The 17780-nt window shown below is 39.1% G+C and overlaps 1 protein-coding gene across 1 annotated transcript; it reads left to right on the top strand.

Moving 5' to 3' along the window:
• Positions 1–2023: 2023 nt before the first annotated feature.
• On the top strand, positions 2024–15928 carry LOC139118635 (membrane-spanning 4-domains subfamily A member 4D-like). Its single transcript, XM_070682057.1, has 7 exons — positions 2024–2138; positions 7451–7718; positions 8519–8575; positions 9020–9160; positions 9914–10048; positions 10664–10784; positions 13420–15928. The coding sequence occupies exons 2-7, from the start codon at positions 7452–7454 to the stop codon at positions 13536–13538; spliced, it is 840 nt and encodes a 279-aa protein (XP_070538158.1). The 5' UTR covers positions 2024–2138; position 7451; the 3' UTR covers positions 13539–15928.
• The last annotated feature ends 1852 nt before the right edge of the window (positions 15929–17780 follow it).

Here is a 17780-nt window from a genome sequence, read left to right as displayed (position 1 = left end):
AAGTAAAATGCTTAATGATTTTCAATAATGTTGTATCATAGTATCTCCAATACATGTAGAAGGTTTTGTCAACTTTGGTCAAGTCAATTCAGATATATATCCCTAATTAGGAAAGCTCATTAAATATGCAAATTAGGAATTGGCTAAAGAGAAAATGCTTAATGACTTTCAATAATATTGTATTATAGCGTCTTTAATGTACATAGCAAGTTTCATCAATTTTGATGGTGTCAAATCAGATATATATTAGGAAAGTTCATTAAATATGCAAATTAGCAACTATCTTTTATGTCACCCCTTAATGGTTCCCACTGCTGATACATCTTGGTGTGATCAACATTTGTAGCAAATCTCATCAAATTCTGTGCAGTTGTTTTTAATGTATATCCGTTTTTTCTCAAATCATTAATTATGCAAATGAGCAAAAAGTATGCAAGCCACACCCACCAAAACTAATCAGTTCTTGCCATTTGCTAACTGAATCTACGTACCAGATTTGATTGTGATCTGATCAGCCGTTTTTGAGATATTGGACCAACAGACAGACAGACAGACAGACAGACACACAGACAGACATCGCTGCGACATATGCTCACGTGTGTGTACAGGTGAGCAAATCTTACACTCTGTCGACACCCGCCCTCTATGTTTCCACGAAGTTACCCAGAGATTCAACGCCAAGGGATAAAATTTCCTCGCTGGCAAGCGCTGACAATACATATCGATCGAAAACCCCATCTCCCACCCACTGATGCCTTCCAAAAGGGTTTTGCCAATATACCTTTATCCCGAACGGCTTTATTGGCCTCCCCTGATTGGCAAAATAAAAGAAGAAACGTGTTCTTGTAAGAAACAAACAGTGCCGTAATAGTCAGTACACACAACTTTAATCAGATACGGATTGCAAATGTTTGCCGCTAAATACAACATAGAAAAGGAGGACCACAGGTAGTGGAAGTTGTTGTTTTACAATACTTTTATAGTTACTGGATCTTGTTGATTGAATACATTGTTCACCGCCTTGTTGTCAAAATCGAAGATTTAAACTTTTTATGATGGGTAGCGGCCATTTTGAGTTTCAAATTTTGGAAGATTTGTTTCCATAGTACCAAAATTTGTACGGTGACCTCTGTGGTTATTTTTAATTCGAAGGAGTGTGGTTTAAAGTTTTCCGGAAGAAAGTTCAAGCAAAAGCATTTCAACTAAATTTCGAGGCCTATACTACCTCAGTGTAAATAATAAACACGTGTTTTTTCTGGACTCGGAAATTGTAGCAGTGTTAGAGACTGGTTTGTAAACCAAGCTTGTTATTTTATTGTCACAAATATTGATAGGAGCATTGGTAAATGTAATGTCCCTGGATCATTTGTATTGGTAAATGTCCCTGGATCATTTGTAGTGCTAAATGTCCCTGGATCATTTGTATTGGTAAATGTCCCTGGATCATTTGTAGTGCTAAATGTCCCTGGATCACTTGAAGTGGTAAATGTCCCTGGATCATTTGTATTGGTAAATGTCCCTGGATCATTTGTATTGGTAAATGTCCCTGGATCATTTGTAGTGCTAAATGTCCCTGGATCACTTGTAGTGCTAAATGTCCCTGGATCATTTGTTGTGCTAAATGTCCCTGGATCATTTGTTGTGCTAAATGTCCCTGAATCATAATGTCCCTGGATCATTTGTATTGGTAAATGTCCCAAGATCATTTGTATTGGTAAATGTCCCTGGATCACTTGTAGTGCTAAATGTCCCTGGATCATTTGTAGTGGTGAATGTCCCTAGATCACTTGAAGTGGTAAATGTCCCAGGATCATTTGTATTGGTAAATGTCCCTGGATCATTCACAGCACACACCTTACAGTTACACGCACGCCATAAATCAAACATGGCTGTCCGCATGCGCCGAATACAGTTCTCGCGAAATCTCGTGAATGTCCCCGGGACATATGATCCGGGGACGTTCTTCGGTGGACAAAATAGTCGCGTGCAGGTACATACAGGCGTCGAACAGTGAAAGCGTTAGGGATACCCATGACGTCACACAGAAGGGGAAGACATCATCATTTACGGCCATAGTTGTTGTGCCTTCCACTGACGAGCTGAGAGTGATTTTGTTACAGCGGGCACTGTACAAACAGGTAATGTAATCATAACATTACAGTATGATGATTTACGGACAGTTTGTTTATAATGGAAGTTATCGAAAGTACCGGTTTATTGCCAGTGTATCCGAAAGTTCCCCTAGTTAATTTTATAGTGACGCCCAGCTCGCCAAACCCGGAACACAGACGATATACGTGACGACATCCCGACAATATTAAAGGGGAAGTTCACCAAGGATGATTTTTACATATGTGGTAGCTCTGTGGTCATTTACCCCAGAAAAGCTATTTTCACCATTTATAACTCGCCCGATTTTCTACGAAAATGATAAAAATAGTACAGAAAGTTGCCCATGTAATTTGAATCATGGGAAAAAAGCCCCAAGCTTGGAGCTTGCATCATGTGATATGGAAGGGACCATCTTCGGATGGGTATGGCCCCCACATTGTCCACTCACAGTAGTACAGTAGTAAACAGCAACACAAAACCTGACAGTGGACAGTTTATTATAAGTGATTCACCGTTTATGCAAGGATACTCAGTATAAACAAAAGTTATGTTAATACGCACAGCCTGGTTTGAGCCTGGGTGAGTGGACAATGCCATACCCATGGGAAAATGGTGCCTTCCATATCACATTATGCAAGCTCCAAGCTTGGCGCTTTTTCCCATGATTCAAATTACATGGGCAACTTCCTGTACTATTTCTATCTGTTTTTGTAAAAATCGTGCAAGTTATAAATGGCGAAAATAGCTTTTCCGGGGTAAGTGACCACAAAGCTTGCACATATGTAAAACTCATCCTTGGTGAACTTCCCCTTTAAACATTCCATCTTCGTCACACGGTAGAAGCTTTCTTTCGTGCTGTTTCGCATGTTTTCATTGCTACCGACACAGCAATTAAGCGGTACCATATTGGTTAGATCGGGAAAGCACTGGCGTATATTGCGAGCTCTTTGATTTGAGCCTTCCCGTCGAACGATTAAGCGACTATACAGTCACCTGTGGTCTATTCCGCTCTGCGTCTATGCGCCCCACAGACGTGTGTACATATGCTCTTCTTCTAAGGCATATGTACACACGTCTATGGGGCGCATAGACGCCGAGCGGAATAGACCTCAGGTGACTGTGATATAGCTCTGCATGGCAGGGCTGTGTGTTACCGGGCGTTACACGGCCTCCCACCACGGGAGGTCGTATAACGCCGGTAACACACAGCCCTGCCATGCAGAGCTAACTGTGATAGTACTCATAATTCCGTAAACGGAATGCGAAGTCGAGAAAATAGAGAACGGACAATACCTCTGTAAGTTCAGTGCTCCTAAGGCGCCCTTCTCAATCCCTGGTTCTCGCATTAGCGAATGTGTCAACAGCCCATTAACAGTTTGTGATTCTTTTGTTTTCCATTGAATATTTTATCAAGTAAATAATATTTATATTAGATAAATCTGATAAATGAGTGCTGTTAAGTGCGGTAGGCAAGGGAATGTTACCGGAGTTCCCCTTGGTATATCATTGCAAAGACATTGAAACAGCGTCTCTGTATTTTGTCGTCGACGGTCCATAACACTTTTCTTTCTCGTAGTTTGCGCCATACTGTCACAGTCGGTCGTGAACTTGAGTCTTTTCAACTACGCGTACATTTAGAAAGGCTCCGGCGGTGGAATGAAATTGGCCGCTTGACAATCTTGTTCGTTGCTGTTCTCGCTAGCCCGGCCTCACTGCAGAACCAGCAAAAGTGCGTACGAACGTAGCCATCTCTACATCAGTGATTTTAATCAGATTGCGCTGCTTGAGTGGTTAATTTTATACGGTCATGTTTCCTTCGAGAAATGTCGAGTATTAAACCAGAGCGGGTACACTTAATTTCGACCCAGACGTAGACGAGTACACCTTAGCTCGCGACTGGAACGGAGCTCTGACCATGTGAAGGACTGTGCTCTGGCGCATGGTCAGATTCAAGGACATAGGCCACAGACTTTCTCCGAAATGTTCACATGCGCAGAAAACTCGTACGCATACGCAATTCGGAAACAGGAAAAAAGCATGGCTTGGAGACCACCATATCATGTCTCACTGAAATCACCATGTGCTCCGTGCAAACTTCCTATTTTCAATTATTCGCCATTGTCTACAGTTGTTCTGTACCTGAACAACACATTAAACTTAACTACCAATGAGATTTTGATAACGATTACAACCAAAAACTTGAGCTTTCACGTCCAGCAGTAAATGATATAAACATGTAGGGCACTGTGCCCCGAACTGTCTATGGAGTCTACGTTTGCTGTACAGGGAATTGTATGTGCGACCCCCGTCGACAAAAAACCCACAGCGGCAGTTCGGGTTAAACGATGGTATAAGTCTGTACCGCGAGTGCCCTTTTCGGTTCGCCGAGTTTGTGTTCTTTGTTCTTATTCAATACAGAGTATACGTCACTGAGGGATTAAATGTTGAAAAAAAATTACAGTGCACTCATACAAAGGGCGTTGTATTGGATTTATCGGCCAAACTAAAAAAAATATGTTTTGCGTCCCCGCGTAGCTTTTTAGAATATCTTTCGGGTAAATGACAAACAAAAGTTTATTGCGCATTGGTGGAATGCTCTGTATTACATGCCTTGATGTGAGTGCAAATTATTGCATTGATTTGAATAGAAACATCCGGGAGTTATCAGGCAGGTGAACGATGTACTGACCGGTTTCCATGGTTACCCGGTCCAGTGAAGCCCTTCGATGTTTCGATGTCACACTGTTAAATTTATCTTCAAATCGAAAGAGCTGTCAAAGTAAGGCACATTTTAAATTGAGTTGAAGTTTCTGTAGTTTGCAACTGCCCGCCAGTTAAATGGACAAAAATCAGGGCTTGAAACTCCGCTTGGATTTGGCATACTTCAAGTGGACGTACTGCCATACCGCACTGTCTATGTTGACTGGTATGGTGCTTACTGTAATTTGGACGAATCACTCACATTTTTACGTGTTTTCTCTTCTACTTGTGATCAGAGTTGTGGATATGTCATGTTTGCTTGTTCCGTTTTATTATTAATGGTGGCAAAGTACAATTATTTTTGTCGTTGTTGAACACTTGATTTAGAAAGATCTGTCATGTATTCAAACGTTTGAGAATTATCTCGCCATAGGATGACCGCTGTTGATAGGGCAAACATGTGATACCACATACCACATGGTTACCCATGGTTCATTTTGTTTGAGATGAAGCGTTTGCAAAATGATAAAATATCTCTGTAGATATAATTTGGCACTATGCGACTGTAGTTCACAAGATATTAAGATATTTACATCTGACTGGAATCTGAAGAAAATTGTACAATGAAAGGAAATATGTATGTTTAGCTGTGCTGACCCTTATGATGAATCGAATGTCAAATCTCCACCTTGTGGAAAACCAAAAAGTCGTATGCCTATCCACCCCTCCCATAATGGTATGGCCCATCCCAGGTTTTTTTAGTCCTAATCCAAAGATGACACCTATATCCGCCATGCATTGTAACTGTGTATCATTAGTCGGTTCCCTCAACGAGTGGAATACCAGAGAACCACCGGAGTATACACAAGTTCTTTAGAATGATATTAAGAAGTGCTCGCTGATTGTAAAAGGTTGGTCTATCAAAATTACAACTCCACACTGTTTTAGCCCAACTGAAATGTAAAATTACACATGTCAATTATCACACTAACAAAGATCAAAGAGTTTAACCGACCACAAAAAAGCTTTCAAAGTGATCATGTTGACTACAATTTGCAGAAAACAATTATACCACATTAGGACAAGCTCGTACAATTATCATAAGTAATATATTAAGATAATTATCAAAAAACTCATAAACGCCTTAATTCTAAATTACTGGCGATAAAATGTAACATGTGCAATGTTCCCAATCAAAATAAAACATCAACTTTCTTTGTGAAGACGTACATCCAGTGTCTTTGTAGATGCCGCGCCAATTGACAAGGGTGTCTTTATTAACATATTGCAATCAACCAAAATTGTAGTTTGTCAATATTCCTAATTAACCTATGACAGTTTTAATTGATGATGTCGCCAGCTATGTTCTGTCAACACGGAGTTCATTAACTTCTGTTCAACATTTTGTGAAAGTCGTGGATGAATGAGTTTTCGCTGAAACACAGTTGCTGTGATATCTCAGAAGTTATAGGTAGTCAACCCCATGGTTAAAGCTAGGACTGGCCCCGTGGCTTGTTCCTGGCTGCCTATCGCGTTCACCGCATGATCTTCGCAACAGCTGCTAGAATATGTTGCTTCAATTTCGCGATCACTCACGCGGCCTACCAATTATGAAATTTATTCTATAAATTTACTCTCTTTTGATATTTATTCGCCCACAGACTTGGGGTAAGTCTAGTCAGGAACATTCGATCGTTAATGAATTTAGAGCAATATTTATAGGAAGGGATCGCTACCGTTCGTGCGATGGTTTCGCTGACCCAGACTGCTCTGCGGGGTTCTCATCCGTGCAACGATCAAAGTTTTGATAGCAGCGTAATGCGTCGTCGCGGTAGCCACCTGTCGGAGAATGCCTGAGGCACGTTTTTTCACTTGATTCAGATTTCACCGATTTAAACGCTGTACTCACTTGGTATTCGTATACGTATTGACTGACGTCATTCTGTAAACTGTGAGAGACGTAAAATGCACACGGCGATGTCTGGATTATTTATGACAATCTATCGACATCATCGAAATTTCAATTACTGAACGGCTGACAGACCCCTTTGAAAGTTCTCAAAGTTGTGCCAGGAGTGTTTCAATCTAAGTATCTGCAATCGAAGAAAATAAGCACATATCTATTGACTTCTGCCGAGTTACTTATATCGAGAATGATGGTGTTTAGAAATGCAGCCATGTAACTGGTTGGTCTGATCGCATCACTCAGTGCGTAGCCGTCCAGAAAATGTCCACAGATATTACAATGACGTCATGGACCAGAGAAACAAAAAGAATCTTTTCTTTTCTGAGGGCTGGGATTTAAAATAAAACTTAACGCAAGGAGATAACGACCATACAATACACGTACAATATTTGCAGCTTGTTACCTTCTTTGTACTGGTCTTGCGTTGTTCATCGTGCAGTGTCATTTTGATGCGAAATGAACAACGTCGAGTGACAGCTGATGAAGATGTCGATGCAATCTTAGTTGCCCACGTTTATTTCTTTCTATGTGTTCTCACCATTATCAATCGTTTCGTAATATATTTTTGCTTCACCATATGTATTAATGGCTTGTTGTTTCTGACAATGTCAGTGACGTCATGTATATTGCAGCCCTATGAATACAGTCTTGCGTTTCTTGTTTTCGCTTCAGCATGCAAGTACAGCAGCAACAACAACAACGACCGCTGCAACAGCAGGGGCAATACTATGCCAGCCAGCCAACCCAGGCTGTGCAGGGACGAACACGAGGGAACGTCAACGGAACGGGGAAAAGACCAGGCTTTGCTTCACGGGCGACCATGGTCTTTGGAATATTTCAGATAATATTTGGCGGCATTTGCGTAATACTAGGCATTACTGCCATCGTTATCCAATGCCAACTCCGGGAAGCCGGTATTGGTATATGGTGTGGTGTCATGGTAGGTATGACATTTTCGAAACACCGCCCTTTCTTTAAAGATTGAATCGATGTTCGCAAGCCACCAAATACATGTAAATGTTTGAGGCCCACAGGATCAAGGCTACGGTATTAGGTCATGTGAGATGTTATTTCCTTTCTACTTTGCTGCGAACCTTACAGCAATGAAAATGCCAGTCTAAAAGCCACTATTCTGTCAGGCCGGCCAAATAAAAAAATGTATTTGTTTCCAGTAACATACCTCTGAATATTAGAATGGGTATGCGGAGGAAATTTTGATTTGATTTTTTTCTTTTTGTTGGCCGAAACTAATTAAAGACGGTAAAGTTTAGAAAGTCTACTCAAAATGTTTTTTAAAATTCGGAAAGTCGATGATCGTTGGGTATTTCTAGTTTGGTCGGGTTACCGGGGTGTTTTTTATTTGGCCTAAAAAATACAACACGATGTGAACTAATTTGATAATTGGATCTTCATACTTTTCAAATTTCTCACAAGTGTTTGCAATATTACAAATTAGTCATAAAAACAAGTGTCTAACTTAAAAAGAAAAGCAGATGAGCTTACATTTGCAGGTTAAAACGACCTTACTTCACCATCAAGATACCCCATATTAGTTCCAATCGTGTTATACCAAAACACACCTTGACGATCTATTTATGTCTGTAAGGTCGTGTCAATCAAGTTATACTCGCGTGGGATGTCCATTCTTCAGGCAACTGGATTATCTGGGTCTTCATTAATATTTGTGAAGGCATTGTTTCTATAAAGATATGCATTTATCAATTTTATTTGTTTTGATAGTTCGCATTAGCTGGAGTGTTTGGATTATTGGCATCTTTCAAGAAGACGAATGCAATGGTAAGCTTGTCATCATCGACTTGTACCTAAAGCTTTTCATACACATTTTTGCAGGGTGACCGACAAGTGTTTATTTGTACGTTTGCGTGCATAGTCTTACATCAAGCCATTAAAAGTAAGAGCGACCGATCCGAGACAGCAAGTAGACCATTCTCTTGCGATCATTCTAATGTCAATACTACACCTTCAAAGAAGGTAATAAACTTTGAAAAAGTTTGACAGTGTGTAAGCCGACACATTATTTCACACACCTCATGTTTATTGAAGTAATACAGAGGGTTGCCTCGACAACTCTTTTGTTGAAGTTCTACATTCAGTAATTTAATTTCGAATTTGAACTCTTCTTGTCTGCTATGTCCTCGCCTGAAGTTTGCTTTTTTCATATGGATGTAATCTGTTCACATCCCTGATCATCCCGTGGATATTAATTTTATTTATCGACAGATAATTACCACCATGGTGCTCTCTATCATCGCGGCAACTATGGCGGGCAGTGCCTGTATTACAAATATTATCGCTGCAGCTATTGAACAAGAGTGTTACTACCATTATCGTAACTATTACTACTTTTGTGAATCAAACTATGTAAGTTTAGATGTCTGTTTTTATTTCTTGCCCATTAACCCGTTGAGTGCTGTAATTTTTAGCGCCAAAATTTTGAGTGCAACATTTTACCAATTTTTATGATTTTTTTTGATAATTTTTAGATCAGATGGACATCACATTTCATTGGCTACGGGTTTTCATCAAAATTCTGGCAAAAATCTGAAAAAAATTGACTGGGGTACATTTTATAAAGGTGACAAAAATTGACTTTGGCACTCAAATGGTTAGCTCTTAGCTACCTACCCAATCATCGTGAAATTGGGAGGTGGCATCACTACCAGCACCAGTACCACCACCACCATCATAATCATCATCATCATCATCATCATCATCATCATCATCATCATCAACAACAACAACAACAAGAACAAGAACAATTGTATTAACAAAACTACGCTAAGTTTTCTTTGAAAGCATATGACCGTGTTGATCGTACGAAAAAAGTTTCAGATATCGTCCGCTCGCACGCGTCCATTACTTCGACTTGAGTGTTCCACTAACTACTTGATATCTGATTTTGAGGAGCATATGATCCAGCTGATCTGACAAGAGACCGTGGCAAGCGAAGATGGGTTTCAGAGGGATGACCTTTCACCCACTGCAATCACTATCACTGCCATCAAATTGGCCAGCTCTTCATTGTAAACGTCAATCTGCTTTCTGGAAACATCCGTGATGTTCTTTACCCATGTCACTTCATAATAAACTTACACCATATTCTTCATTTTTCAGGGTGGTAGAGTCGCCGTTGACAGTATCCTGGCTGTAGTAACGTTGGCTGAATTAGTGATCGCCATCCTTCAGTCAGTTTTCTGTTGTGCAGCGTATTGCTGTAATCAAACGTCATCAACGCGTTACCAGTCAACGGTGAGTATATCGCCCTCAATTATGCATCAGAGAAATCTACTTAAATGTGAGCAGTAAAATGGGAGAAAAACGGAATGAAAGAGGCATATTGTTTGGCGTCCTGCTCTTGTAGAAGTGTTGCGTAGGGTAAACGACCCAACATACTATCAAACAGGCAGAGGCTAGTATCCTGTTGGGAAATGTAATATGCCCGCCAGAGTCAGCTTTACCCTTCAGAACTTCCCAACTTATGTAGCTACAGATATACCCTTTTCACATCGAATGTTGATTCACAGTGCAGCTTGTCTTCCACATCGAAGGTCACCTGATGTCAACAATTCATTGTATAAAACTCCTTGAAACCTGTCACCTATGTTAAAGAGGAAACCAACTCTTAGTTTTCGTGCAGTTGGATTGGTCAACTTTTTAGCTTGTATTAGCTTGACTACCACTTAGAACAGCGCCCTCTCTTAGTATAAACGTCGTATTAAAATGTGAGCACTCAGTGGTTTTCCAATCAGTAACAAGCGAAACAATGTAGATGTTATTGTTTGTGAGAATGTTTTTTTTTTTTCGTAAAATTCGTCAATAAAATGTCCTAACTCTTTCAGTGTATTCTATGCTTTACCACCACAGATGCACTTTGCCTCGAGTAATCAGGAAGGGGTTGTTCAGGGCTACCCAATGACCGTGCTGCAAAACCCACCTGTTCAGTATATGGCGCCCTCTGGAGTTCAGTTCGTACCACAGAACTTATGTAAGTACTTATATTTAGGTTTATTGGGGTGACACCGATGATATCTGTTATATTAATAAGTTGAACTCGGCTGAATAAGCTGGTTTCCACCAGATTTCATGTTTTTAGCTACTATAGACTATAGTCTATAGAAGCTATTGGGATGGGTATCCGTCCGGCGTCCGTCGTCAGTCTGTATGTATGTATGTATGTATGTATGTCCGTTTGTGAGGCGTCCGTCCACTCAAATATCTTGAGAACTGCAGTACTTACTGATTTGATATTTGTTGTGTAGATGAAAAATATGATTTTGACAAACTACTTTTTTTAATTTTTTGATAATGTTGAAAATAGGCAAATTAATGCCAAAAAAGGCGTTTTTGGTGAAAAATCTTCTTCTCCATAACCGCTGGTCAGACAGCTTTTTTATTTGGTATACAGGTCGCTAGGGACAACCCAACTCAGATTTGTTCAAATTGTGATGAAATATGCAAATGTGTATTTTTAAGGATTTTTTTGGTCATTTTTGGTCAAAATTTGACTTACATTGTATGTAATTCTTGTACTGTATAAACCTTATCAATTCACCCAGAAAAAATAATTAATATGATTTTAAATAACTGAATAATCATCAAAGCCAAAATAATTTTAGTGTAGAATTATCAGAAAGTTCAACTTTTTTTGACAGTTCATAGTGAAATGCTTACCATCTTAGAGGATTAAAACATGTAAAGGCAACTTTCCTGAATCCCAACTTTGACATATTCTGAACCGTCATTTATTGTGCCCTGTATGTTATCTCAAAGAAATTACTCGTAATAGTTTGTCATGATTGGGTGGTCAAATAAATAGAGATAGAGAAAGTTCTAATCTTCATGTATGGATGACTTGCTGAGGATAAAATAAAATTACTTTTAGAGGAAAAAAATAGAGTGGTCAATTAAAAGAGTGGTCAAAGTGATAGGGTTTTTACGGTAAAGCTGGGCTGTAAGATTCCTCATGTGCTATTTATAGCAATTATGCAATCTGTGTAAACAGTGCAATGAAAGTATTACATGATTCCTTACAATGCTATTGATGACCTTGAACTTCTTAAGTTTCAAACATTTGTCTCTTCAGTGTGCTTTCTCTGAGTACGTACAGTCTCAACTTATTCAACAGAACTTACTTACAATGTTAATTTGAAAGTTAAAATGTGCTTGGTTAGGATGAAAATAACCAGCTTAAGATTCTTTATAACCTGACAGATATGCTGTATTTTTAGGACGTAAAGCTTGATTTAAGCAAGTCTTGTTTACTTTAAATAGAATGTAATTAACTCTCGTTTATTAGCTACTATAGACTAATATATTATGTACCATATGTACATGTATGTATGTATGTCCGTTTGTGAGGCGTCCGTTCACTCAAATATCTTGAGAACTGCAGTACTTACTGATTTGATATTTGTTGTGTGGATAAACTATATGATTTTGAGAAAGTAATTTTATAAACTTTTTGATAGTGTTGAAAATATGCAAATTAGCACCAAAAAGGCGTTTTTGGTAAAAATAATTCTTCATAACCACTGGTCAGACAGCTTTGTTATTTGGTATACAGGTCCCTAGGGATAACCCAACTTAGATTTGTTCAAATTGTGATGAAATATGCAAATCTGTATTTTTACAGAATTTTTTTTTCTATTTTTGGTCAGGCCATCCTGAAATGAGCTATCAAAGATATCCACGTTCTTCATCAATACATGTGTCACAAAAGGTTATTCTCTACATAACACAGCAGAGCTCTGTTAAATGTTGGGTCACTTGTTTTTCAAAACCGCTGGTCAGACAGCTTTAATCTTTGGTTTACAAGTCCCTAGGATGACCTTAGTGAGATAATATCATACAGTTAGGAAATACTTAATTTTGTATCCATGTCTATAGTAGCTTCAGGGACTTTGGCCCTATGTTTTACATTTAGTTCAGTATAACTCTACCAACTCTCTCGGCGACAAATATTCGTACTCTCAAACTTTTATAATATTCGTATAGTCTACAAGCGTGTGGAGTAAATCAAGGCTTTACCGGCTTAGTTTTGTGAAAATTGAGAATTCTATTTGCCAATAGAGATAACAGAGGGATAGCAGCCATTTTGAATTTCAAATATTGGGTAATTTGTTTCTCTAATACCAAACTTTTCACGGTGACCCTCGATTTTCATTCATTGTTTTGAAAGAGACTGGTGGAAAATTTGCCTGAGGAAAGTTTGAGCAAAAGTTTAAGTCTTTCATATTTTTTAGATGCCAAGTACCCGAACAGCATTCTATACTTTTATGCTATACAGATCTTTTTGCAAAATTGTATCTAAATATGGCGGTACTTCAAATTCTGTCCTTGCCTTTTATGTCGGAATGCAGCTTTTTTGCAAATGCTAGGATTAATTATGTCCCCAGGAAGTCCCATAAATATATGATATAGGGAAATTTCATGTTGATTAATTGATACGGTCTGTTCTGAATTCTCAATGGAATTTTCTTCAGTCTCAGCTTGGTATTACTGATCACTTAGTCAATCTCTAAAAATTACCGAAACTTGCAGCGCGGAGCAATACTGTTTAATTGCCGTTGAATCTTAAGTTTCAGAAAACTTTGTTGATTGGTTGTTTATCACCGTTACAGACCAACAGCAAGCACCGCAAGGTTACATGGTTGCCACGCAACCAACAGTGATATCTAACCAGCCGCCCAGCGGCCAAATGCAGCCACAACCTGGAGTTGTGTATCAACAAGGTCAATGACAAGGGCAGTTATTACCACAGCAGCAGCAGTAACGCCAGCAAGTGCTGCTGCCACAGCCCCAGCAGTTGCAGCATCAAATGCAGCCTGGAGTGCAACAAGTAGCCATGCACCAGCAACCACTCGGACAGCAGTTACCACAGCAACAACGCCAACAAGTTCAGCAGCTACAGACCCAGCAGCTGCAGCATCCACCGCCGTAGTCAGTGCAACCTGGAGCCGTGCATCAACAACCCCAGCCACAACCAAAGCAAACAACTGGACCTCCCAAGCAGCCTGATGGAAAAGCCACTGGCCCGGATGTGAATGTGAACCAGGATCAGGTTCAGTCGCCACCGACAAGTTCCCATGTCAGTGATGATATGTCAGCTGGACTGGTCGAAAACGAGGTCACTTTAGCTTAGTTGAATACGAGGCATGGGCAGGCCCCTGGAATCCACTGAAAGGTCTTTGAAATCCTTGCTCGAAACCCAATGACAAAGCTTTCTAGGAATGTTATTTGTGATCAAAATAAAATATCAATATTTGTCTTCAGTATTATTCAGATAGATATAGCCAGTGCCTTTAATCAGATTATCCAAATCCTTAATGCATTTCACCATATAATACACCATATATAATATATGAAGCGACGGTTACCCGGATTCTCCACCACGTGTTGCCGGCTATTTTAATGGTTGAAGACTTCAGCTGGGAAATTAACTCGCTGAGAGGTAACACAAGATGCTACTACACAGAGGCGTCGTAAGTTGAAGTGGACGATGTTTATTGCAAACGCTGTCAGCTTGACCGACCAGAAAGTCATGCTCTTATTTCTCAAAACTTCTCATTAAATAGACAATTTTTCAGGGCGTAACCTGAACATGTAAAATACATTACAGGAAGTGACTGTACATTGGCTAAAAAGTATTAAAGAAACTTGATTGGGTAAAAGATAAAAATACAAGTACTTGATTGGAAAGAAGTTTCTAAAATATTCAGAATTATTCTGCTGAGTTGGCAATTCAACTAACGCTTTTTAATATTTATAATGTTCTTTTGACAAATGCCGACTTCTAAAAATAATAGTTACTACCGTTCCATGGTCAAGACTTGTGGAGCCAGAATTTGATTATGTATGTATGAGCCATTGTTTCATGCCGAAGTCAATTAAATGATGACCACCGCGATGTAGCCATATCGGTGTCATACGTCATTGTTTTAGCTTAATTGTCCATTCGAGTACCAGTATCAATGTCAATGTCAGTAAACATCTTTTGTTCGTATTCATCTGACCGGTAGTGGCATTGTTCGTTAATTAACACCTTGGCAATGATACTTGAGGTAATAAAAGAACTACCAGTAATAATACTCCAGTAAACAAAAGAAAAGACCCTCCACGTTGTACCGTGTGACATTGTTTATCTCAGTGAACGTTCGTAATGAGTTCAACGAAATTGTACATATTTCCTATAATACTTTTACTTAAAAATTACAACGTAACACTGCATATTAATATTCATTCATGCAAATCATAGTAACGAGTGGTTGTTACCACTTTCATTTACGTGGTTTTGTGGACGTTTTTCTTTCTGTGTAAGAGTGAAATCACAGTCCCTCAATCATTGGTGGAAGGACCGTGGTAAGAAATCTCAATCAAATTTCAATCACTGTTGATGTATGCAAATTACGCAACAGTGTTTCATTATCAATGGAGAACGTTTATGCGCCTTAAATTTTGTACTCTACATTGTACAACAGCTTCTATAGATAGATTTTGAAGCTTTTTTGATATACATTTTTGAAAGGTCCTATTTTGTAGCATCGAAAATCGATTCGTTTTTCGGAATAAAGTATGCGTATTATGATTGCTTCGGCATGCCCAAATATGAATCTGGTTAGAGTATATTTTTATGGATTTGAATTTTTGTGACTCATGTTCAAGCACGACAGCAGAACAAATGGGAAGACAGTTAATAAGAGTATAGTATAGCTGATAAAAAGAATCAAAATTAAAAGAACTTAAACAGAGACAATCAATTTCACTGATCATTTCCTCAGCTTTGTTCTATAAAACAAATTTATTTTGTAAACGTAAAACAGTTGTAATGTGTTTCCAACACAGTGCCTTTTGTATATAATGCAATGTTATCTTTGACAAACGTATTCTCAGAATCGGACGGAATTTAGTTTTCTACAACAATATTTGACATTACAAATATTCTGTATGGTTGACAATATGAACACTTGGCCTGTTTACATGATTTCTTGAGTTGGACTGTATTTTACAAACACGATATTGCCACCACGGAAACTTTATGAAATCTAAAAGCTGCATAACCCCACTGTTGTATGAAATCGAAATCACAATCATTGCTGAGTAAATTAAAGCTGATTAAAAATATAAACTTTATAGTCGGGAGCTTTGTCGTTTATTACATGCGTATCGCTACAGGTCGTGTCAGTGTAAGTAGATGAAACCTCAAGGTAGATGAAATATCATCGAGAAAGAATATTTTTTTAAACAAATGTGTATGTCTCTTTGAGCAATTACTTCATCTAACATTAACAAGAAATGGGGTTACATATGGTGAGATTTTGAGGAAATTTCGCACTTTGACTGGCTGTGTGTATGTTTCTCATCCTAGCTTTCACAAAAATCGAATTCGGTGACGCTGTTTTAATGGTTTCTTAGCGAACAATATTCAATTACAGACATAAAAATTGGAAAAGCGGGAACGCCTACATTGATGCAGTGGTAATTCTGACACGCAGAATCATGACGACGTTATAGTCATGTTCAGAAATTTTTAGCACGAGTAATGCGTTGCATTTGAGTCTGCGCACTAGTGAGTTAGTTTCCGCCGAGAGATACCCCCTGTATAGCGTTCACCCCACTCACGCGTTTCACATGAAGACAGAACACAAACCATCGTGTTCATCCCACCGAAACATTCACAAATCACAGACTTGAACCAAGTCTAAAGTGGAAAACAAGGGACGAGTAACTTTCTTTAAGCTTCGAAGTTTTGCTCGGTCCATTCACCTGTAGTTCGAGAGCATTGCATTGTGAAACTGCAGTCAGTAATTTGACCGCGTTAAATTGGCGCTGAAAATTCACAAGGTATGACACTGTCGTATCAGTATTACTCTGTATATGAATCAAATTATCTTGGACGGGGAGAAATGTGGCTTTGTGGTTCTGTCCCCTGTGCAGAGTGTATGTTGTAGATAAATGTTTGTTATGGTAACGACACTCATTGACGATATGCGGTATACCATGAGATTTTGATAAGTTCATGACATAAATGCACTCGCTATCGCTCGTGCATTTGTCATTTGTGAAAATCGAGTGATATACCGGTTGCTGGGATGGTGTATTGCTATTATATCGTTACAGTATATTGGCGTAAAGCAGTGAAAAGGGAAATTTTCTCCAGGTGAGAGCTCGCTCGTGTTGCAATTTGTTCTACATCGCGAATATAGCGCGATTATTTTTACTTCTCGACCAATCAGAACAGTGTTTGCGCCATCAACATATACTCTTATGATGTAATGATAAATATATCGTGAGGGACACATGCAGCTGCCGACAGAAAAAAGGGCAAATTTTCTTGTGAGCCCATGTATACCAGTTTGTTGCCAGTTCGTTTGAATTTTCAAAATTTCAATCAGAAAATCGTTGGTACAAAACCGCCATGTTCGTCATTTGTGTGAGAGTAGTTTTGAAGGTTATCGTCAAACATGTCAGACACATAGTTTAGCATATTAACGGTGGCGATGTGACATCACTAGCTCTATTGCCAAAACACCAATATTATAAATACAGACTTTTCGAATTGAAATAACGATAGTACAACCTACGGACAAAGAGAAAAATTAAAAAACTATGTATACAACCTCTAGTCTTGCAGAGACCCTGGTATTCGCGTTCTTCCCTGTCAAGCAGTTGGAACACGCGCGCGCCCTTCACAGACGCGACGCGAATCCCAGGGTCTGGACGTTCTTGCAAGCGACCGGTCGGATTTCTGCCTGATCCGGGTACTTTATAGAACTCCACACATCCGTCAATCAGAAACAAATGACAAGTACCATAGCCAAATAAAATTAAAAATGACAAATGAAAACATACCGCGTATATAGGTCTACTAGCTACTAGTATAATATTCTCTCCGCCCAGTAAGATAGGTATTTCTTTTGATGGCACTACCTTATGAATATTCATATCCTTGCAAGAACCGACAGTCGCTGTGTCTGGCAGCGCG

This window comes from Ptychodera flava, chromosome 2, assembly GCF_041260155.1.
Source record: "Ptychodera flava strain L36383 chromosome 2, AS_Pfla_20210202, whole genome shotgun sequence".
Taxonomy (NCBI): domain Eukaryota; kingdom Metazoa; phylum Hemichordata; class Enteropneusta; family Ptychoderidae; genus Ptychodera; species Ptychodera flava.
Note: the sequence above shows the minus strand (reverse complement) of the source record. Positions and strands in the feature narration are given on the sequence as shown.